We start from the raw sequence: 24,675 nt of genomic DNA on the forward strand, positions 1-24,675 counted from the left end.
GGAAGGGGGAGGTTCACCATTCCAGTGAAGGCCATCCAGCCATCCAACTAAACCAGGTTGGGGGGGTCCAGGTGGGGCTAGTGGTGTCCTGGTGGAGGAGATTTGGGGGGGTGTTGGCAGGAGGGACTGGGCATCCCTCCTGCCTGTGAACTTTCAAGAGGGGGGGGGGGGTTTGCAGGTATCAGCAGAAAGGACTCGGCATTCCCTCCTGCTGGCGAACTTTCAGGGGGGGTGTTTCACACGTGTCGGCAGGAGAGATTGGGCATCTTTCCTGCCGACGACGATTGCGGGAGGGTTTGGGAGTGTCGGCAGGAGAGATTGGGCATCTCTCCTGTTGGCGAAGATTGCAGGGGGGTTCAGAAGTGTCGGCAGGAGAGACAGGGTATCTCTTCTGCCATGATCATTGCAGGGGGGTCGTGGTGAGTGCCGTGCAGGAAGGACTGGGCATCCCTCATGCCGCAAGCGTTGGGTTTTTTTTTTTTGGGGGGGGGGGCGGTTCCACAATTCTCTAACTGGTGCTTATGACAGATGCCGATTAGAGAGTCGTGCTTTTACATAACATAACATAACTTTATTTTTCTATACCGTTCTAATCAAAAGAATTCTAGGCGGTTTCCACAAAAGAGAAAAAGGTGAAGGACTGATCCCTTCCATGCCTAAAAGGTCTTGTTTTGGGCGTGTGGGACTTGGGTGATTTTTTTTCCGAGAATAGTGCTTAAATGTTGACATATTGGCGGTCTGGGCGATTAAACTCATGAATGTATAGATAGGCCATGCTCAAAAAATCCCACATTTTGGGCATTTTTTTTCAAGAATGGACATTTCCCTGCTGCTGCTTTGGCCACCTAGGGCCTTATGCCAAAATGTGACTTGGACGTTTTGGGTTTTTTATTATTCTATTATATGCCTGGCTTAAACTAGCCACTAGCCGTATATGTGTGAAGAGATGTATGGCTTGTGGCTAGTTTAAGCCAGGAATATAACTGTTTTACTATTCTTTGATATCTCAGATCTAGTATTGCACCTCACATTTCATATATTTGGCCACCATACTTCTTCTTACAGCATGATTCACACTAGTATGCATTATGTAATAATATTCATCACAGTGGTATAGACCACATGTAGCGATTTACTTCACTTCATTGTGTCACCCACATTATTTATTTTCCAAAACTTTATTTCATCTCACTATGTCACACACACTATTAAATTTCAAAATTAATAATATTGTTTAATACAACCTATGTGTCTTCCTTTTCCAAAGGACTCCTGATGAAGGTGTAGGCTGCCAAACATTGTCTGTGTTGGGTCCAGATGATCCATTATAATAATAATAATAATAACAGTTTATATACTGCAGGGCCGTGAAGTTCTATGCGGTTTACAATGATTAGAAAGATGCTACAAATTGAGTGGATTTGTTACTTCATTTTTTTTTTTTTTTGTAAATAATTTTTATTGATAAAGCAGCCAACAGCAATACAAGAATCTGAGCCAGCAGCCCTGTAACAAGCTATAAACAAGAGTTCCAGGACAGGGTAGCATGCCCGCGAAGGCGGCAGACAAACTACCAATAAGCAAGAGGAACAAAGATACAAGGGAAAACAGGTACACTCCCAGAAAAAGAAAAAGAAAGTACAACAGCAACAGAGCCCGAACACTAGGAACAAAAGTCTCCCAGCAGTGAAAGCAAAGGAAAGAAAAAGAAATCCCCTCGTGGGAGAGTAGGCCATGGCCGCAATAAACATTTAAATTATATCGACCCCAGAACAGCCACACCACAAGCATACACCACCCAGACATACCATACCATACTAATCTCAGCACAGGAAACCCATACAACTCCCCACTCAGCCCGTCATACCAATCCAAACATACCACCCATGCAAACCAGCTTGAGAGAGGAGACTGGAAGCACCACTGCCTAAAAATAAAAAAACTGAGTCAAGAAGGGGGCCACAGAAACCACCGCCTCTGCCGCCAGTTTGGCCGCTCTCCACAAGGAAACATAAGATCTGTGATCACCAGAAAGGGCATCCTGGTAATTGTGGATTTCGAAGGAGGCAACTTCCAGGAGAAAAATGTTGGCAAAAAGATCCAACACTTGGGCCCCAGTGTATTCACTATCCAAATCCCGAGACCACAGGCCAGCTACCCTCTCCAAATAAGGCACTGTAGGGGTGAACTTGAGGACCCTGTACCAGGTGGCCAACCAGTTCATCTGCGCTGGTACCATCACCAATTGGGCATCCCATCTACCCAAGGACCACTGCACCCCCCCATTGGCGCTCCAGGGAAGAGCAGTAGTGACGCGCCTGTAAATAGGCCCAAAAATGAGTAGCGTGAAGGTCCCATCTGGCCCTGAGCTGATCAAAGGTAGGAAAAACCCCACTGCCCGTCTCATGAATATGGCGTAAACTGACACAGCCCCGTGACTCCCACAGCTGGAATCCCGAGGGCCCATCCCCGGAGGAAAGGCAGCATTACCCACCAAAGGAAGAAAAGGAGAAGCCTGAGGGGTACGGCCCTGTCTCCGGCGCCACCACCTCCACGCCATGCGCAAGGGATGCAAAAAGACGAACCGAGGACCCGCCCCCAGCACCCTCCGCAACTCCACATGCAGCAAGGAAAGAAAGGAGTGGGGCTCGCACCACGCTGACATCCATCCCGTTGGGGAAAATCTACAGTCTCCCGTAATACATTCATGCACAAACCGCTTCAAAGACACTACATTATACAGGCGAATATCCGGCAAATTCAAACCCCCCCAGCCAGATGTCCAAGGACAGAGTACTGAAGCTAATTCTGGCCGCCTTGTTCCGCCAGATAAAAGAGCTCAAGATAGATTTAAAAGCCTGCTCATCTTTAGTAGTGATCCACAAAGGAATAGTCTGTAAAGGATACAACAGTCTAGGGAGCAAAACCATCTTAAACAAGGCCACCCACCCCCATAAGGTCAGTGGCAAATCATTCCACTTGACACAAAGGGCACGGATAGCCTCGAGATGGTGAAGAACATTATAGCGGTACAGAAGAGAGGGTTGGGTGCTTAGATAAACCCCCAAATAGCGCATTGGCTTCCGCACGGGAGGGATGGGGAGCCCATCATGCCAACGTTCAGGGCGCTCGGATGCTAAAGGAAGCAGCTCAGATTTGGCACAGTTGACTCTAAGGCCTGAAATATTTCCAAAGGCCTGAACAACCTGTAGGGCCAGGGGTAGGTGAAGCGGAGCATCATCGAAATAAAGGAGAATGTCATCCGCAAAGAGATTAAGGCGATTCTCTCGTGCTCCTATCCATATGCCCTGAATAACAGGATCCGATCGAATTTTAATCACCAAAGGCTCAATAGCAAGGAGAAATAGAAGCGGAGACGACGGGCAGCACTGGCGCGTCTCTCTCTCCAGAGGGAAAGGGGGGGTAAGGTGACCATTAATCAGAAGTCGAGCTTGGGGAAAAAAAGTAAAGACTGCGTACCCACTCCAAAAAGGCGCAGTCCAGGCCATAGCGTCCCATAACCCAAAAAAGATATGACCACGAAATGCTGTCGAACGCCTTTTCCATATCTAAGCCAAGGATAGCCGCTCTACTATTTCCCTCCTGCCGAGAGTGAATAGCCATAAGTGCTCGGGTCAAGTTCATAGAAGCGTATCTACAAGGCACAAAGCCCACTTGATCCTCATGGATGAGGAGGTGCAGAACAATGTTCAAGCGCTTCGCAAGAATAGCGGCCAACAATTTCGCATCTTGATTGAGAAGGGATATGGGCCTATAGGAGCCCACCTGGGATGGGTCCTTTCCAGGTTTGGGCAGTAGAACAACATGGGCCATATTATAGCCGTCGAGGGCTCTCTGAGAATGTGTATTATTATAAGCTGCACCAAGAGATGGCGCGATGACGTCCGATAGAATCTGGTAATATTCAGGCCCATAGCCATCCGGGCCCGGAGATTTGGTAAGTTTGAGCCCCTTGATACCCATGGACACCTCCAAGCTTGTAATAGGAGCGTTCAGCTGGTGGATCTGATCCGGCGTGAGCTTGGGAAGCACGACATCCCGGAAAAACAAATCTCTCTCCCCTTCCTCAAAAGGTCGATGGGCGTACAACTCCCGATAATAATTCACAAATTGTTGATGAATAGTAGTTTCTGTGGTATGCTTTCCGACCCTGCGAATCTGTAATAGACATGATCACCTGCCTCTTGCGGGATGGTCGAATTAAGCGTGCCAGCAAGCTACCCGCCTTGCCTCCCCAGCGATGTAGGCGATAGCGATGGAAATAAATATCCCGTTCTGCTCGAGCCGTGAGAATAAGATCAACCTGCTGCCGAAGTTCCCTCAATCTAGATTTATCTGTAAGGGACAAACTACTCTGATGTCTGCGGCGCAACAGTTGCAGTTTGCCTGATAACTCCAGCAACTCCCGCTCTTGTCGCCGCCTCTTGCCCGCAGTATATGCTATGATAAAGCCCCGAAGAACGGTTTTGGATGCCTCCCAAAAGAGGCTCGGATCAATGTCGGGCTTGAAATTATTATCGTAGTACGCCAACCACTGATCTCGGAGATACCTGCGAAAGGCAAGATCTTTGTACAGGTAACAGGGGAATCGCCAGGTTTGTTCCGCTGGGTCCTCCGTAATCTGAAGAGAGAGCAATACCGGAGAATGATCCGACAAGAGTGTGTCTACAATGTCAACGTCGGTGACCACCGGGAGCAAGGAGGAGGACAACAGAAAGTAGTCTAAATGAGTTTAAAGATTATGGGGGTTAGAAAAAAAAGTATAAGTGTATTCCGTAGGATGTAAAACCCGCCAGATGTCCAAAAAAACCTTCTGATAACCAGCCAACATGGTTTCTGCAAGGGGAGATCATGCCTAACGAACTTATTGCACTTCTTCGAAGGAATTAACAAACGGATGGACAAAGGAGACCCCATAGACATCATATATCTAGATTTCCAAAAAGCCTTTGACAAGGTGCCCCATGAACGCCTACTCCAGAAACTGAAGAACCATGGGGTGGAAGGAGACGTACATAGATGGATCAGAAACTGGTTGGCGGGTAGGAAACAGAGGGTAGGAGTGAGGGGCCACTACTCGGACTGGAGGAGGGTCATGAGTGGGGTCCCGCAGGGCTCAGTGCTCGGGCCGCTGCTATTTAATATATTCATAAATGATCTAGAAATAGGGACGAAGGGCGAAATAATAAAATTTGCAGACACCGAACTATTTAGTGGAGCTCGGACTAAAGAGGACTGTGAAGAATTGCAAAAGGACTTGAACAAACTAGGGGAATGGGCGACGAGATGGCAGATGAAGTTCAACGTTGAGAAATGTAAAGTATTACATGTGGGAAACAGAAACCCAAGGTACAACTATACTATGGGAAGGATGTTATTAAATGAGAGTACCCAAGAAAGGGACTTGGGGGTAATGGTGGACATGACAATGAAGCCGACGGCACAGTGCGCAGAGGCTGCTAAGAAGGCAAACAGAATGCTAGGCATAATCAAGAAGGGTATTACAACCAGAACGAAAGAAATTATCCTGCCGTTGTATCGGGCGATGGTGCGTCCACATCTGGAGTACTGCATCCAATATTGGTCGCCGTACCGTAAGGATATGGCGTTACTCGAGAGGGTTCAGAGGAGAGCGACGCGCCTGATAAAGGGGATGGAAAACCTTTCATACGCTGAGAGATTGGAGAACTGGGACTCCTTTCCCTGGAGAAGAGGAGACTTAGAGGGGATATGATAGAGACTTACAAGATCATGAAGGGCATAGAGAGAGTAGAGAGGGATAGATTCTTCAAACTTTCGAATAAGAAAAGAACAAGAGGGCATTCAGAAAAGTTGAAAGGGTACAGATTCAAAACGAATGCTAGGAAGTTCTTCTTTACCCAACGTGTGGTGGACACCAGGAATGCGCTTCCAGAGAGCGTAATAGGGAAGAGTACGGTACTGGGGTTCAAGAAAGGATTGGACAATTTCCTGCTGGAAAAGGGGATAGAGGGGTATAGATAGAGGATTACTGCACAGGTCCTGGACCTGTTGGGCCGCCGCATGAGCGTACTGCTGGGCACGATGGACCTCAGGTCTGACCTAGTAGAGGAATTGCTTATGAATGGAGTCTGAAGTTGACAGTGGAGGAGAAAGTTACAGGTAAGAGACATCTATTGTCCAAGACCAGCAGCTGTCCAGGTAGAGAAAACAGGAAGTAGCACATTGCAGTCTGTAAAGCAATGTTACTTACCGTAACAGTTGTTATCCAGGGACAGCAGGCAGCTATTCTCACTAGTGGGTGATGTCATCCGACAGAGCCCCGATACGGACATCTTGAAAGCATGTCTTGCTTGAAGAAACTTAGAAGTTTCGAGATGCCCGCACCGCGCATGCGCCAGTGCCTTCCCGCCCGATGTACCGGGCGTGTCTCCTCAGTTCAGGTAGCTAGCCTGAGAAGCCAACCCAGGGGAGGTGGGTGGGACGTGAGAATAGCTGCCTGCTGTCCCTGGATAACAACTGTTACGGTAAGTAACATTGCTTTATCCCAGGACAAGCAGGCAGGTATTCTCACTAGTGGGTGACCTCCAAGCTAACCCCAATGGGATGGTGGGAGAGTTGGCAACTTTAAGAAAACAAATTTTGTAATACAGTTTGGCCAAACTGTCCATCCCGTCTGGAGAAAGTATCCAGACAATAATGAGAGGTGAAGGTATGAACCGAGGACCAAGTGGCAGCCTTACAAATCTCCTCAATCGGTGTCGATCTGAGGAAGGCTACAGAGGCTGCCATTGCTCTGACCTTGTGGGCTGTGACCTTACAGGGAAGGGATAATCCAGCCTGGGCATAGCAGGAAGAGATACAAGCCGCCATCCAGTTAGAGAGGGTGCGCTTCGATACAGGTCGTCCCAACTTGTTTGGATCAAAGGAGACGAAAAGTTGAGGTGCAGTTCTGTGTGGCTTTGTGCGATCCAAGTAGAAAGCCAGAGCACGTTTACAGTCCAGAGTGTGCAAAGCAGATTCCCCAGGATGAGAATGAGGCTTTGGAAAAAACTCTGGAAGCACGATGGATTGATTGATGTGAAATTCAGAGACCACTTTAGGTAAGAATTTTGGATGAGTACGGAGAACCACCTTGTCATGATGGAATACAGTGAAGGGTGGATCTGCCACTAGGGCCTGAAGCTCACTGACTCGGCGAGCTGACGTGAGGGCCACCAGGAAAACCACCTTCCAGGTGAGATACTTAAGAGGAGCCGTTTTGAGAGGTTCAAACGGAGGTTTCATAAGATGAGACAGGACAACATTGAGATCCCAAACCACAGGAGGAGGTTTGATAGGAGGATTGACATGAAAAAGTCCTTTCATAAATTTGGAAACCACAGGATGAGCAGACAAAGGTTTCCCCTGTAGAGGCTGATGGAAAGCCGCAATAGCACTCAGGTGGACTCGTATAGAGGTAGACTTGAGACCAGACTGGGACAGGTGTAGAAGATAGTCCAATACAGACGATAGAGAAGCTTTTTGAGGTTCTGTAGCATTGGAAATACACCAGGTCGAGAATCTCGTCCATTTTTGGGAATAGCATTGTCGAGTAGCCAGCTTCCTGGAAGCCTCCAAGACCTCCCTCACAGCTTGAGAGAACTGGTGAGGGGTTATGTTGAAAGGAACCAAGCTGTCAGGTGGAGAGACTGCAGGTTGGGATGAAGCAGTGAACCTTGATGTTGAGTAAGCAGCGAAGGAAACACTGGAAGAAGAATTGGCTCCCTGCTGCTGAGTTGAAGTAGAAGGGAGAACCAAGGTTGTCTGGGCCACCGAGGCGCAATCAGGATCATGGTGGCACGGTCTGATCTTAACTTGACCAGAGTCTTCTGAATGAGAGGAAAGGGAGGAAACGCATAAAGGAAGCGATTCCCCCACTCCAGTAGAAAGGCGTCTGCCTCGAGGCGGAGAGAAGTGTAGATCCTGGAGCAAAACTGAGGCAGTTTGAAGTTGTGGGGGGCTGCAAAGAGGTCTATCTGAGGTGTCCCCCATTGTGCAAATATCTGATGAAGGGGTTTGGAATTGAGCGTCCATTCGTGAGGTTGAAGAAGACGGCTCAATTTGTCTGCCAAGACATTGTCTTTCCCCTGAATGTAGACAGCCCTGAGGAAGGTGTTGTGGCGGACCGCCCAATCCCAGACTCGAAGAGCTTCCTGGCAAAGGGAGGCCGAGCCCGTGCCCCCTTGCTTGTTTACATAATACATGGCGACCTGATTGTCGGTGCGAATTAGGACCACCATGTCGTGAAGCAGATGTTGAAAAGCCTGAAGAGCATTGAAGATGGCTCTGAGCTCCAGAAGATTGATTTGATGGAGTCGTTCCGCACTGGTCCAGAACCCTTGAGTGCGAAGACCATCCAGATGAGCTCCCCATGCATAGTTCGATGAATCGGTCGTGAGAACCTTCTGATGGGGAGGAGAGTGAAACAGCAAACCTCTGGATAGATTCGAAGAGGTCATCCACCAAAGAAGAGACTGCCGTAGAGCAGGAGTGACTAGAATGTGGCGGGACAATGGGTCGGAGACCTGAGTCCACTGAGATGCCAAGGTCCATTGAGGAATTCTGAGATGTAGTCTGGCAAAAGGCGTCACATGAACTGTGGATGCCATGTGACCCAAGAGGACCATCATGTGTCTCGCTGAGATGGACGGGCGAGAAGACACCAACTGGCAGAGTAGAAGAAGAGCCTCCATGCGCTGAGGAGGGAGGAACGCTCGAAGTTGGATGGTATCCAGGACCGCCCCGATGAAGGGGAGAGTCTGGGTGGGCTGAAGATGTGACTTGAGAAAGTTGATCTCGAAGCCCAAGCTCTGCAGAAAACAAATCGTGGTCAAGGTCGCCGAAATGACCTCTGGGGCCGACGGGGCCTTGATGAGCCAGTCGTCGAGGTATGGAAACACCTGAAGACCCATGTTCCGGAGCGCAGCGGCCACCACCACCAGACACTTCGTGAAGACTCTGGGCGAAGAGGAAAGGCCAAATGGAAGCACTCGATACTGCAGATGTAGATGTCCCACCCGAAATCTGAGGAACTTGCGGGAGGCCGGATGAATCGGGATGTGAATGTAGGCCTCCTTGAGGCCAGAGAGCATAACCAATCGTTCTGCTCGAGAAGGGGGTAGAGAGAGGCAAGGGTCAGCATGCGGAACCGCTCCTTGACCAAAAACTTGTTGAGGACTCGAAGGTCCAAAATGGGACGCAGATCGCCCGTCTTCTTCGGAACCAAGAAATACCGGGAGTAGAACCCCCGGTTTTGCTGATCTACTGGCACCGGCTCGACGGCTCGAAGCCGAAGCAGAGCCTGCGCCTCCCGTAGAAGAAGAGCGTTCTGCATCGAGTTGGAAGGATACTCTCTTGGAGGGTGGTCCGGGGGGACCCGTTGGAAATGAAGAGAGTATCCCTCCCTTACGATGGTAAGGACCAGAGGTCCGAGGTGATCGACTCCCATTGATGATAAAAATGGTGGAGTCGACCCCCGATGGGAAAAACAAGGGAAGACAGAACGTTGGTTATGCTCCCTGGAAGAGAGTCAAAAGGGCTGAGTGGCCTTGGGTGCAGCCGGCATCTGAGGTTTCTGCTGAGACTTTTGTGGAGGCTGCCTCTTCGCAGGCTGTCTCGCTAGGGGAGCCTGTCTGGGTTGATAACGCCTCTGGTAGATTTGAGGCGGTCTAGATGGACGAGACTGTTGAGGTTTAGGCTTAGGACGCAGAATGGATTGAAAAGACTTCTCGTGGTCCGAAAGCTTTTTAGTGACAGTCTCGATAGACTCATCGAATAGATCCGCTCCCGCACAAGGCACATTAGCCAATCTGTCTTGGAGGTTCGGATCCATATCAATAGTGCGAAGCCAGGCCAGGCGACGCATGGCGACGGAGCAGGCCGCAGCCCGTGCCGAGAGCTCGAAGGCATCGTAGGAGGATTGCATCAGCTGCAGCCGCAACTGGGACAATGTTGCCACCACCTCCTCAAACTGGAAACGAGCTTCAGCATCGATGAAAGGGACGAACTTGCGGAGGACCGGCAAGAAGAAATCCAAATAAGAAGAGAAGAAAAAATTGTAATTGAGCACTCGAGTCGCCATCATCGAATTTTGGTAAACTCGTCTACCAAACTTGTCCATCGTTCTCCCCTCCCTGCCCGGAGGCACAGAAGCGTAGACCTGGGAAGGGTGAGAACGCTTGAGAGAAGACTCGACCAGCAGAGACTGATGAGAAAGTTGAGCTCCCTCAAACCCCTTGTGGTGAACGATGCGGTATCGAGCATCCAGCTTGCTGGGAACCGCAGGGATAGAATACGGTGTCTCAAAACAGCGCATGAAAGTCTGGTCCAGCAATTTATGCAAAGGAAGCCGAAGAGTCTCCGCCGGAGGGTGAGGCAAATGCATCGTATCCAAATACTCTTTAGAATATTTAGATCCAGTATCCAAAGTCACATCTAAGTCATCCGCCATCTGTCGGAGAAAAGATGAGAAAGACAATTGGTCCGCCAAGGCCGGCCGCCGAGACGGACTAGACGAAGTGGAAGCCTCCGGGTCTAGGGAGAGCTGAGACCGGCATGGAGAATAAGAGGTAGATGGTTCCTCATACTCTGGTCCCTCCGGTTGGGAAACATCGGACGATGAGTATCCCAAACGTTGCATCTTTTTCTGTGGGGACACTTCCGAATGACGTGAGGAGTGTCGAGATGAATGACGAGAACGATGCCCCTCCCGGTGCCGGGATGGGGAGCGAGAACTTCTGTGCATCGCACGATCCCCCGAAGCCTCTAAGGAATGGATGGGGCTCGAAGCGGTGGATCGCAGGGGTGGCAAGGACGCGGACTCACGCAGCGCCACCCAAGTCTGGTATGGAGTGCGGAAGAACTCTTCCTGCGATGCAGTATGCCCAGGACTCCGAATATCAGGGACCGTCCCAGCGCCCTGTTGCCTTGGAGGAGTAATGGGCTCTAAAGGTGGCATATCAGGAAGGGAAGCCCTCCTGGAGGCATCCGCCGCCCTCCGCCGATCCCCCTCGTCGAGCAGCGAGATCGAACGGCGAGGGGGAGGGGGAGAGGGCGGACCGCCCTCAGGGACCGGTGCTCGGACTTCACCCTGAATGTTGGCGATAAGCCGGGGTCCCATAGTTTGCATAAGCTCGACAAACTGAGCTTCCAGCAGGGATCGAAGCGAAGCCGATATGGAGGGATCCGCACCGAAAGGGGGTCCTCCTGCACGGTCATCGCGCTCCTTCGCGGCCAAGTGCTTCTGCTTAGTAGCTTTAGGCACCTTGATGACCACGGGAGGGACAGTGGAAGGCGGTACCTGAACCGAAGAGACAGAGGCAGGCGCCGCAGCGGAACTGGAAGCCGCAGCCGGTGTAAACGATGCAGGCTTCACGATGCTGGATGCGGAAGTCGTCGATGCAGGTTTCGAGCGGACCGGTGAAACCTCAGCAGATGTAGAAGCAGACAGATCCTTGGCAGTCTCCATCTTGAACATCGACTCCCAAAGTAAGCAACGCCGCTTGAACGAGCGCGCAGTGAGCGTGGAACAAGGCCTGCACGATTTCGGAACGTGGTCCGGACCAAGACACTGAAGGCAGCGTCGATGCGGGTCCGTCAACGAAATCGCACGCTGGCACTTGCTGCACTTTTTAAAACCGGTGATTGGCCGTGACATAGGCCGGAAAATCGACGCTGCAATGTCGAAAGAGGTAGGCCGCAGCCACGAGGCCGGGCCGGCCGAACCGCCGGAAGAAATAATTTTGAACTTTTTTTTTTTTTTAATAAAGTAAAGTTTAAAGTGAATTCAAAGAAATAAACCAAAACGCGGGTTAAAGAAGGCAAAGAAAAACTGAAATTCAGTCAGCGCAGGTTGAAGATAACTTCTCAGCTCCGCGGAAAGAAAAGAACTGAGGAGACACGCCCGGTACATCGGGCGGGAAGGCACTGGCGCATGCGCGGTGCGGGCATCTCGAAACTTCTAAGTTTCTTCAAGCAAGACATGCTTTCAAGATGTCCGTATCGGGGCTCTGTCGGATGACATCACCCACTAGTGAGAATACCTGCCTGCTTGTCCTGGGATAATATGAAATTGCTGATCACAAGTCACCATTTCCAAAGCATTAATACAAGTCATAACTAGCAGATCTAATAAGATTAACTTAACATTTCTCCTATAACAGTTGATTATTTTTAGTGTGGCAAACTCTCCAATGTATGTGGCAAACTTTGGCATCACTGCATCTGGTATCTTAATTCATAACAACTATTCTGTACAAAGACATGAGAGGTGAGAGGAGGTAACCTCTAAGAAGGCAGAAGTCACAAAATTTGTTATAAGAAAATCTAGCTGCTATAAAAGTATTGTACAGGACTGAAGAGTATGATTTGAATTTTTATAAAGAGAAAACAAAAACATAGGACTACAACTTACCATGAAATCTCCGGTTTCATGTTCACGCAGAATGAAAGCCAAGGTTTCTGTACTAGGACCAGCCACCAAACGCAGATAAAGTGGATGTTCTCTGTCCGACAGCTTGCACAAATACTCTGCACACAATAGAGAACCAAAGTTACTGCATGTCACAAATTACTTCCCTGTTTTATTAATAATTAGTTGCAGACTCAATTTGAAATGGAAAGAAAGTATAAAACACTAAAAAGGAGGAATATGTAGATATTTAGAGCTCTAAAGTCAATTAATAGTTATCTAGATGTCTATATGTGAAGCTATATGTTTAATGATGTAGTCACCACAAGAAAACAGGAGATGCTACCTTTCTAAGGTAGAAAGGCAAGAAAAACAGTGAAGATGACCTTAGGTGCTCAATTTCTTTATTTATCTATTTAGATTCAACACGTACATGTTTTGGCCCTACAGCTTGCCTCGGGAGTCTGAGTGGTGTGAAAGAAATAGAAAAGTAACTGATTATTGCCTTTTCAACAATGTCCTGGATAATGAACAACTTCAGAGAAAAAGCGTACACTCTCATGAATCAAAATTGTATGCTGATAAATTTAACAAACTTTACCAAAATAGGTTCAGTGATTTATAAATCTAGGGTGGACAGCTGAGCCTGTCCACTCTATAAAACTCCTTGGGTAAAATCGCCTGGGCCTCAGCCCATGAAAAAGCTACACTTCTCGTGGAATGAGCTCTCAAAAATAATGGTGGCTTTTTTCCCACAGTCAATGTACACTGACGACATCTCCATGTGAATATATCTGGAAATAAATGCCTTAAGACACTGGCTTGCCCAGCCTGGACTTATTAGTTAAGACAAATAGATGGTCGGAGATGAAAATCATTTGTCACCTCGAGATAATTGTCTCCTCATATCCTGTATCTTCAACAGTTTATTCTGTTTCTTTGAACCTGTGGTCTGAAATGCTGGCAGGTGGACCTCTTGACTGATGTGAAAAGCCAAAACTACCTTCAGCAAGAATGAAGGAACCGTGTGTAGGGAAACCCCAGTTTCTGTCACCTTAAGGAAAGGCTCTCAGTACAAAAGTGCCTGCAACTCCGAGACTTACTTTGCTGAGGCGATAGTCACTAGAAAAATTGTTTTGACCATCAAATCCAGCAGAGATGTATCTTGTAAAGGCTCATATGGAGCCCTACTAAGACTCTGCAACACAATGTTAAAGTTGCATGACAGAAAAGGCTGTCTTACCGGAGGATGTAGTCTTAGCACTCCCTTCAAGAATCTGGCTATATCTGGATGAGAAGCCAGAGAACCCTTTTCCAATTTGGCTCTGAAATATGACAGGCATGCTATCTGAACCTTGAAAGACCCAACTGCATTGAACCATATTAGATCTCTAGCAGAATATATTCCTCTCCTAAATGTTCTTTTTCAAATTACCTCTTTAATTGCACAATAAGAATCTCTACCCCAAAGATCTTAATGGATCTCTAGAGCAATGTTTTTCAACCTTTTTTGGGCAAAGGCACACTTGTTTCATGAAAAAAATCACGAGGCACACCACCATTAGAAAATGTTAAAAAATTTAACTCTGTGCCTATATTGACTATATATAAAGTAATTCTCTTGAATAGGAATCAAATAAACACAAAGAAAGTATTTTATAATGCTGCCACCGCCAACAACACCGTTGGCGGCGGTGGCACTCAAGTGGCTAAAGAGCCGCAGTTTGCCGGCCTATGGACAACACTGGAGGGTGGCCAGCTGTGCACCCCCTTGGGACGTAAACCCGGGGTGGGGCAGACCGCCCCCCCACCCACCCTGGTATGCCACTATCTGTACCTCACTCCCTCCCTATGACCAAAAATTCTCCTTTCTTCTATTCCCCGTGTACACAACCATCTCTTTCCCTCCCTTCCTCTCTCCCAAGTCCATTTCTTCTGTGTCCAAAAACGCATTCCCTCCCCCACCTCAGCATCTCTTTCCCTCCCTTCCTCTCTCCCAAGTTCATGCCTTGTGTCCAAAACGCACTCCCTCCCCCCTTTTGTGTTCCGTGTTTGCCTACCAGCCCATCTTTGCAACTTTCTCAGCAAAACGAAGCTCAAGCCGCGAGGCTTGTCTTCTGCTTCCTGCCTGACCTGCCGCACACAAATAGCCGAACGGAAGTATTCTCCGACGTCAGCTTTGCTTAAGCCCTCCCTCCGACGTCAGCGCTGACATCGGGGAACGCTTGCGATCGGCTATATGTTAGCTGCAGGGCAGGCAGGAACAGAAGACGAGCCTCGCGGCTCGAGATGTATTGAACTCCGCGGGTCCCCCGTCCAGCTCTCTCCTGTCCACGTGGGGCGGACCGCCCCTCTCCCTAGACTGGTGGTACTGCCCTGATGGCGGCCCTGACCGTACGGCACACCAGGCAACATCTCACGGCACACTAGTGTGCCGCGGAACTGCGGTTGAAAAACACTGCTCTAGAGCATCCTTGTACTGTATCGTCTCTGCTCCTTCTAGGATCTTTCCAATTTTGTCCACAATGTCCTTTGTTCTCGCTCCTGGGAGGCAGGCCACCAGTCGATCCTCTCTCCCACCTGCTATGTGGCTGTCTACTTGCCTAATGATTGAGTCTCCCACTAGGATCGTAGACTTTCCCTTCTTCAGTTTTCGCTCCGGTCGCAGGTCTATGTCCTTAGAGTGCTTCGCTGCTTCTTCTTCTATGTCCTCGGTGTGCTTAGCTGCTTCTTCTTCTGGGCATCGATTAGACCAGGGGTGCCCACACATTTTGGGCTTGCGAGCTACTTTTAAAATGACCAAGTCAAAATGATCTACCAACAATAAAATAAAATTAAAAAAAAAACACAAAGCACACTGTACGCTGAGAAAATGTTAATTATTATTCCTATTCCGGGTTTTTTTCAAAGAGGTCAAGGCAGATGACTCTATGCACTGTCACCTCAGTAACAACCATATAAAAATAGACAAATATACCCCCTTCCCTTTTTACTAAACCACAATAGCAGTTTTTAGTGCAGGGAGCTGCGCTGAATGCCCCGTGCTTCTCTCGACACTCATAGGCTCCCTAAGCTAAAAACCGCTATTGTGGTTTAGTAAAAGGGGGGCCATAGTGCAAAATATAGACAGCAGATATAAATTCAGACACATTTTGATCACTAAATTGAAAATAAAACCATTTTTCCTACCTTGTTTGGTGATTTCATGAGTCTCTGATTGCACTTTCTTCTTCTGATTGTGCATCCAATCTTTCTTCCCTTCTTTCAGCCTTTATGCTTCCTCTCCTCCAGACCTCATTCCTTCCCCCAACTTTTTCTTCCTCTCTCCCTGCCCTTTCTTTCTCCCTGCCTCCCTTTCTTTCTTTTCTCTTCATGCCCCCTTTCTTTTTTTCTGTTTCCCTTCTGTCTCCCTGCCTGCCCCCTTTCTTTCTTTCTCCCTACCCTCCACCAAGTCATTGCTACCACCATCGGGAAACAGGCCCCCAAGCCGCCACCGCCATCGAGTAACAGGCCCCAAAGCCGCCACCACCGCCGCACCAAGCTCTCTCTGCTTCCCTGCGAGCCGACCAGCATTCCTCTCCCCGACGTCAATTCTGCCGTCGGAGAGGAAGTTCCGCCCAGCCAGGCAGCGATTGGCTGGCCTGAACTTCCTCTCCAACGGCAGAATTGACGTCGGGGAGAGGAAGGTTGATCGGCCTGGTAGATCGCCAAGGCAAAGTGAGTTTGATCGACTCACTTTGCCCTGGCGATCTAACGATCGATTGCGATCGACCTACTGGGCACCCCTGGACTAGGCCATTCCTCTCCTTCCTGCGGGATTCCTCTGTGGGCATCTTCCTTGGAGTCATCTTCCACTTGTTCTCCCTTCCATGTTGGTGTGTCTTCATCTTTCCTCTGATGTTCGTGTTCTTCCACCCTCCTCCTGTAGGCCTCCTCAATGAATTCCTCGAGTTCTCCGACTTCTTCCTCAATGTGCCTCCCTCTCATGAAGTCCTCCTCTGTCCTGAGTGGGTCTTCTGTGAGGTAGAGTCCTTCCAGCTCATGAATCCTGCCTTCAGCTGCCTGACTTCCCTCTTCAAGCTTTTCAGCTCCTAACACCGACCGCATACACATAGGGAATTCAGGAAACGTCTAAAAACACATCTGTTCCTGAAGTACTTAGGTAACTGATCTATACAATCCTAGTCCTCAACAAATGATCTTTAGAACTGTTATTCACTCTGAACTTTGTTTATTCCACTCGATCTGTAATACCTTATAATCATTGTAAACCACATAGAACTTCATGGTCCTGCGGTATATAAATGGTTATTATTATTATTATTATATGACTGCCTCCCCGAGGCATAACCTGCTCCACCTAACGTTTACAACTCAGCCATGACTCGTCAAAAGCTAAGCCGTAATAGTAAAGAGGGACAGATTTCTATTTTAATCGGACCCTGGGTGAGTAAATCCGGAGTAACCAGTAATCTCAACAGCTCGCCCATTGAAAGACCCATCAGATCTGCATACTATGGATGTCAGGGCCAAACCGGAGATACCAGGATCACTGTACCCTGAAAGCGAGCCTGAGATAGAACATCCATGCAATTATCGGCCCAAGGAAAACACTTAAAGATAAACCAGAGGCAAGAAAGAATCAATGCGCCTACCGCCTCTAACTACCACTTCCTGCGTCTGCTGAAGAACCTAGGAAGCTTTGCATTTCGAGACGAGTCCATGAGGACTAGTTCTAGGAAATCTCATCTCTATACAAAGAGCTAGAACACCTAAGCGGACAGTTGCTAATTCTCAGGATGCAGATTTTTGTAGGAAGTCTGTCTAAACACTTTTCCTGACCTGTAAAATGAGCTGTCGACAGAAGAGGAAGATGAGATTGCGCCCATTGCATCAGAACCATTACTTTGCTCGCCAACTGAGGACTTCATGTACCTCACTGGCTGTTGCAAAATACCACCGCCATAGCACTGTCATAAAAGATCTTTATCGTCAGGCCATAAGCATGGTCTGAAACTCCTGAAGTGCTAACCTGAGCATCCACAACTCTAGAAGAATGAATTTGCACTGAGTCTCATATTGAGACCAGACTCCTTATGCCAGGGGTGTCCAATGTCGGTCCTCGAGGGCCGCAGTCCAGTCGGATTTTCAGGATTTCCCCAATGAATATACATGAGGTCTATTTGCATGCACTGCTTTCATTGTATGCTAATGGATCTCATGCATATTCATTGGGGAAATCCTGAAAACCCGACTGGATTGTGGCCCTCGAGGACCGACATTGGACACCCCTGCCTTATGCTGAAGACTGAAGGCATTGAGCCCACCAACCCAACAGCCTGGCATGCTTGTTGACTATGATCTGGCTGAGCCACCAAATTATGCTGAGCGATGTCTGAGGAGCCTACTGGATACTACAATTGGAGCCTTGAGAAACCGGAAACCACTGGAACCAAAAGGGACTGCTGTAGCATTCTCTCGTGAAAGCAAGCAGAAGGCCCCAGTATAGTCATCACTGTGGATCCTTGAACCAGTACAGAATCTCATACTTTTGTTCTTGGTCAGAGAAAAAGAAGACGAACCTGAGACTGTAACTTCTCACCCCAGCCTCAGGGAAGAAACACATTCTCCACCTTCGTGACGAACAACAGCCTCAGATATTTCAATAATTGGCACATAAGATTTCTTTGAAAATCTGGAAATTTACATTCATAAAATGAAGAAAAGAAAATCATCAGTTTGTGTCTGTCAAATTGACATAGCTGGAAGACGTCCGAATCAACCGGTCATACAAAAAAGGATGCAGCTAAATCCCCTCTTTGCGACGAAATGGATCCACTACTAAGATTACCTCCAAAACTTTCATAGAGCCATAGCTAGGCTAAACAGTATCTGCTGAAACTGATAGTGCTGTCCTATGACAGATAAGCAAAGGTACTGCTGAGACATTGGCCAAATGGAATATGTAAGTAGGGCTATTTTGAGATGTAGAGCTGTAAATTCCCCCTGTTGAAATGCTGGAATGACCAATCTCACAGATTCCCTACAGAAAAGTCTGACTTTGAGAAACTAATTGAGTCATATGAGATCCAGCACCAGTCAGACTAATCTCCCCTTCTTGGGCACTATGAAGTAAATGGAATAACTTTCCTTGCTCCTTTGCTCCTGAACAACTGTAACTTCCGAGTTCCAGTAATACCTGAAGGGAGCCTTGCACCAACGTTACCTTTGGGTGCTCAATACAGGGTGACCCCAATAAGAATCTGGAACGTAAAAGAAGGATTCAAAGTTGCAAAGATGCTGAATAATGTCTAAAGCCCATTAACCAGGCATGATCATGTCCCCTCCTCCACTAGTAAGCCAAAAGAGCTGTCCGAGGGAGACAAGATCCCTTCCGAGTGAAGCGCGGGAGGTCGGATTACAGGCTGGACGAGAGTTGTAAGTCCTGGATGGAAGAATGGAACTTTCCTGTGAAAAATCCAGTTGTGCAGTGAAAAAAGGAAAAGTAGAAGAAGTAGAAAACAGCCAACCTGGACTATACAGCTTGGAATTCTGAAAACAGAACCGTGTCAGGTAGAACTGAAAAGAACTCCACTTAAGCTTCTCCAAAAAACTAACTGCCCTTAAAGGAAAGACGTACTAGGAGAAATCTAAAACTGCAATCACCCCCCCCCCCCCCCATGGAAAACAATCTATATGGTCAGGGAAAAGAAATATAGTGTGCTGTTTAGCACACATCAGAAGAAGACCGCCTCTGAAGTGTGAGCGACAGACTACAACATACTGAGACCTTGCGGCGCTCTAGAAATAGCCAGCCCTGTCCGCTGGAAAAGACAAAGTGCCACCAGGCCATCTAACTCTGCCACTAGTGTCCCCCAACTGGAAAATTATCACTAGCACCATGAATAATTTCTATAGCGCTACCAGACACATGCAGCGCTGCACAGAAAATCTAAAAAGAAGAAAAAATATATAAAACATGTAGAGCCTCACCATGTAGGATTCCAGAGAGGAAGAAGATACCCGTACAGAGCACAGGGTACCCCTCCTGCAGCAAAACTCACTCAGCGGCAATTCCTCTCCTACTGACTTAGTTCAAAAACTATGCCGAAACTGGGTTTCAAGCATTAAGGTGAAGCTCTCTCCCAAAGTGCTCTCAGGCCAAGGAGGATGGGCCCCATGTCAACAACGGTGAAGCACAGCAAAACTAAAAACTCAGCTCGGGAGAAAATACTCCTACCGATCCCAACAGTTCCGCCGTAAACAAAAAAGGTGTCATACTGTCAACGTGTATATTTCCGACACACGGAGACCGCGGCAGCGACTAACACTACTGCACCCTCACCTAGAGTACTGCGTCCAGCACTGGTCGCCGTACATGAAGAAGGACACGGTACACTCGAAAGGGTCCAGAGAAGAGCAACTAAGATGGTTAAGGTGTTGGAGGAGTTGCTGTATAGCGAAAGATTAGAGAAACTGGGCCTCTTCTCCCTCGAACAGAGGAGATTGAGAGGGGACATGATCGAAACATTCAAGATACTGAAGGGAATAGACTTAGTGGATAAGGGCAGGTTGTTCACCCTCTCCAAGGTAGGGAGAACAAGAGGGGACTCTCTAAAGTTGAAAGGGAATAGATTCCATACGAACGTAAGGAAGATCTTCTTCCCCCAGAGAGTGGTAGAAAACTGGAACGCTCTTCCAGAGGCTGTTAAAGGGGAAAACATCCTCCAGGGATTCAAAACAAAGCTAGACAAGTTCCTGCTGAACAAGAACGTATGCTGGTAGGGCTAGTCTCAGGGCACTGGTCTTTGACCAGAGGGCCGTCGCATGAATGGACTGCTGGGCACGATGGACCACTGGTCTGACCCAGCAGCGGCAATTCTTATATTCTTATGTTCTTAGTGAGCTGCATAAAGAGAGTCCATGAACGCTGCGGTGCTTCCGTCAGCGCATGGATAACGTTCTTGTTCAGCAGGAACTTGTTTAGCTTTGTTTTGAATCCCTGGAGGATGTTTTCCCCTTTAACAGCCTCTGGAAGAGCGTTCCAGTTTTCTACCACTCTCTGGGGGAAGAAGATCTTCCAGGTGTAACCCCTAAAGCCGGCACCATTCAGCCGGACACCCCTGCCTCACTGAAGAGCAACAGGAGAAAATAATTGCCTAGTCACAGCAAGAATCCAGGAGCTAGTTGAATAGCGACCATCACCTGCTGGGAGATAGAGCATACTGAAGATGCAGGAGGTATGCCAGCCAATAGGACCACCTGTTAATCAGTTTCTCTATCTACACCTGCTGGTAGATGTGTGCTATCCCTTTGGTCTCTGGATTTATCTGCTGCTGTTGCTAAGGAAAGGGAAAATGCTTGAGTACTTGATTTGTAACCCGTTCTGAGCTCCTTTGGGAGGACAGACTAAAAAATTGAATACATACATACATAAATAAATATCCAATAGAAAAGGTGCATTTTAAGTATTTTACTTATTTCTCCAGGCATGAAAGATGAAATATTACACAGGTATGGGCTAGTCTCAGTTAGGGCACTGGTATTTGACCTAAGGGCACCCGCGTGAGCGGACTGCTGGGCACAATGAACCACTGGTCTGACCCAGCAGCAGCAATTCTTATGTTCTTATGAAAACCACTAAAAACTATAGATGCTCATAGCCAACATTCCCATAGCCCTAGGCAGATTAAACACATATGTCTACAGCAATATGCCCTTGTTTAGTAGATTCTATTAATGTTTTACTGCAGGAGCTTCCTCCTATTCCTTTCAGTTTCTAACCAATAATAATTGCAGAAACCGGGAGAGCCCCACCATGCTGCACACAGAGGATAAAGGTATTGAAACCCAATTTGTGCGTTTTTACAGTGAGCTATATGGCCCGGGCATCTATGATACTGCAGCTCGGGATCACTTTTTTCAGGACCTGGATCTTCCTCAGCTTGCTGAGACTCATCGGGACTTGCTGAATGCCCCCATCTCCTGCACGGAGGTTTCCGCTGCTATCGGTAATCTGAAACTAGCTAAAGCCGCGGGACCTGACAGTATGGGGCCTGAGTTTTACAAGATCCTCCGACCCCACATTGGACCTGCTCTGTGTGCTATGTACGCAGATATGCAAGTCACCGACCGGTAGCTTCCTGAGCAGAACCATGCCCATGTGGTGGTGCTCCCTAAACCGGGTAAGGACCTTGAGCTTGTGGGCTCTTATCCGCCTATTTCATTATTTAATCAGGACATGAAGCTTCTCACGGCGATTTTATCTCAACGGTTGGCGCAGGTGGTACCGTCTCTTATCCACCCCAATCAGGTGGGGTTCGTCCCTGGCTGCTTTTCCTCTGCTAACATTTTTAAGGCGCTGGTGGCACTGCGTGAGGGTGGGGGGCGAGCGGGTGATGATTTTTTGGCCAGTCTGGATGCCGAGAAGGCTTTTGACAGGGTTGTGTGGCCTTATCTTTTTTGGATCTTACAGCGGTTCGACATTACTGGCTCATTTCATGATTGGGTAGTTCGACTGTATACCGCTCCGACTGCTCAGTTGCTTATAAATCGGCGTCGTACGGACTCCTTCCCGTTGTGGAGAGGGACGCAATAGGGCTGCCCTCTATCCCCCCCTGTTGTTTATTCTCTCACTCGAGCTCTTGGCAGCTAAGATTCGGGCCTCTCCCTACATTACTGGTATTCGTATTGGGGGGAGGAGAGCAAGTTTGCGGATGACGTTGTTGTTTGTAGGCAATGCCCGGGTGTCTCTCCTTTCTATTACCTATCTTATAGCCCTGTACGGGTCCTTTTTGGGTGGTAAATGCCGAACTTACCACACATCTGGAAAAATTCAATATCCTAAATGACAATCAATCAGGCTTTCGCTCTGATCACAGCACCGAAACCATTATAGCCTCTCTACTGGACCACCTTCACACACTCTTCAGCCAGGGCTCTAGCGCCCTGATCGTCCAACTCGACCTGAGCAGTGCTTTCGACCTAGTCGACCACACCATTCTCCTAGACTGCCTTGCATACATCGGCATCTCCGGCCAAGTCCTTAACTGGTTCCACGGGTTCCTACGAAACAGATCATACAGGGTCTTCAAAAACAACTCTCTCTCATACAGCTGGGACAACTCCTGCGGAGTTCCACAGGGCTCCCCCCTGTCCCCCACCCTATTTAATGTTTACCTATCTCCCTAGGAAACCTCCTGCAAAGCCTCAAATTCAAATTCTTCATCTACGCGGATGACATCACAATAGTCATCCCGCTAACCAGCTTCACACCAGAATTCCTCACCTCATTTTCAAGTATACTCACTCAGATAGAACGCTGGATGTCATCTTACAGACCAAAACTAAATTCCGACAAAACAAAATTTTTACTAGCTACCCCCAAAGACAAAATCAAAGACAACACAATTCAAGTGAAAGGATCTACTTTCCCCCTCGAACAAACCTTAAAAATACTGGGAGTCACACTAGATAAACATCTATCCCTGGAGAAACACACAGATATCACAGTCAGGAAAAGCATCTCGGTGCTCTGGAAACTCCGCACCATTAAAAAATACTTTGACGAGACCTCATTCCGCCTGCTAGTAAAATCCTCCATCCTTAGCATACTGGACTACTGCAATATCATTTACTTGAGCTCCACGAAGAAAACCATTAGGAGACTTAAAATGATCCAGAACACCGCGGTCCACCTCAAATAGGAACACGTCACCCATTTTTACCACAAACTTCATTGGCTACCCTTGGAATCCAGAGTCCTATTCAAATTTGCCTGCTTCTGTTATAAAACAGTATTTGGCCTATCCCCAAACCATCAATCCTCACTTCTACCTGAATCACATAAACAGGCACTCCCGCAGAATTCAGCTGTTCGCCTTCCCCTCTCTAAAACTATGTCACTCCAAAAGATTGGGTTGTAATTCGGTGTGGCTGGACCCACTGCAGCGGGCCCTGCTCTGGTGGAGGCGGCGGATTGGGGGAGGGCTGAATAACTGGAACAAATGAACAAGAACAAATTGCTACACCGTACATATTTTACTAGGGACAGGGGAGTGCGGGCGGGTCTCTGGGACTCGGATGAGTGTATTAAGTGCAGGTGACTGAAAGGGACCCTACTGCACATGATGTTTGAGTGTCCGTCACTGAGCACTTACTGGAATGGGGTGTTGAATTTTCTGGCCCAGATAGTGGGAAAACCCTTCCAGTGGTCTTATCTGCTCCAGGTCTTGGGATGTGTGGGGGAGGTGCTGGATCAGGGTTTGGGAACAGAACATTGGCGCTTTCTCTACACTGCCTTGTTGGTGACTAAACAGGGAGTGCTCCGGATCTGGATGGATGAGCTTGCTCCTGAGGTTCTGGAGTAGAAGCGGTCCCTTGCGAAAGTGGCTCGCTGGGAACTTTGTAGAGCTCGGAGGGGGGGGCATCTCCCTCTCAACGATTATACAGGTCTCTCTGGGAGGCGGCACTGTTGGAGATTAGCTTTTTATGACACTCTTCTTTTTCACTCTTGATCACTCGGTTGGGGGAGGTGGAGGGGGGGTTCTGGGGGGTGGTTTGAGTGGGGGACTGTGTGTGTGTAGTTGGCTGTATGGATGGGTCACTTGGGGAGCTATTCCTTTCCTATGCTACAAAGTGGAACTGATTGAACGGCCTGTTTCTTTTTTGCACCATGATCTTGGTTTGATGTTATTGTTTGCTCTGGGGACTGGTATTTAGCCCCCCTCTCCTTAGCCTGCAAGGGATTTCATTTGTTCTTGTTACCAGTGTATTGACTGAGTACATGTACTGTCCCATTCAATAATTTTTCTGTTCAATAAAAATATTTCAAACAAAAAAAACCCAATTGCTGAAACCAATTATTTAAGAAATAATAGCTGATCCTTCACCAAGACTGCAATGCTAGAAGCTTTCATTTGTAACACCTTGTTCTTCCCCCTCCCTCCCCATTTTTTATTCCCCTCTTAATCAAATCAGCCCATCATGGCAGTCCTATGCTAAAGACCATAAATTGGATCTCCTCAGAAACTCAAAGAATGTGGACCAGTAGTGTTATGTAGCAGCCAAATTTAAAATTGATATTCTCTTCTTCTTCTCTACTTACCGTAACAGGTGTTATTCAGGGACAGCAGGTGGAGGTGGGATGTGAGAATATCTGCCTGCTGTCCCTGGATAACACCTGTTACGATAAGTAACTGTGCTTAACCTCAGGACAAGCAGGC

The 24,675-nt window shown here is 48.0% G+C and overlaps 1 protein-coding gene across 2 annotated transcripts in view; it reads right to left on the reverse strand.

Moving 5' to 3' along the window:
- RASSF3 (Ras association domain family member 3) overlaps positions 1–24,675 on the reverse strand; it is a 250,007-nt gene that overhangs the window by 14,671 nt on the left and 210,661 nt on the right. For both annotated transcript variants that reach the window (XM_033959456.1, XM_033959457.1), the window contains one exon: positions 12,455–12,570. In XM_033959456.1, the coding sequence (XP_033815347.1) occupies positions 12,455–12,570 (116 nt within the window). The remainder of the gene's footprint in view (positions 1–12,454; positions 12,571–24,675) is intronic.

This window comes from Geotrypetes seraphini, chromosome 9 (genome assembly GCF_902459505.1).
Source record: "Geotrypetes seraphini chromosome 9, aGeoSer1.1, whole genome shotgun sequence".
Lineage (NCBI taxonomy): Eukaryota > Metazoa > Chordata > Amphibia > Gymnophiona > Dermophiidae > Geotrypetes > Geotrypetes seraphini.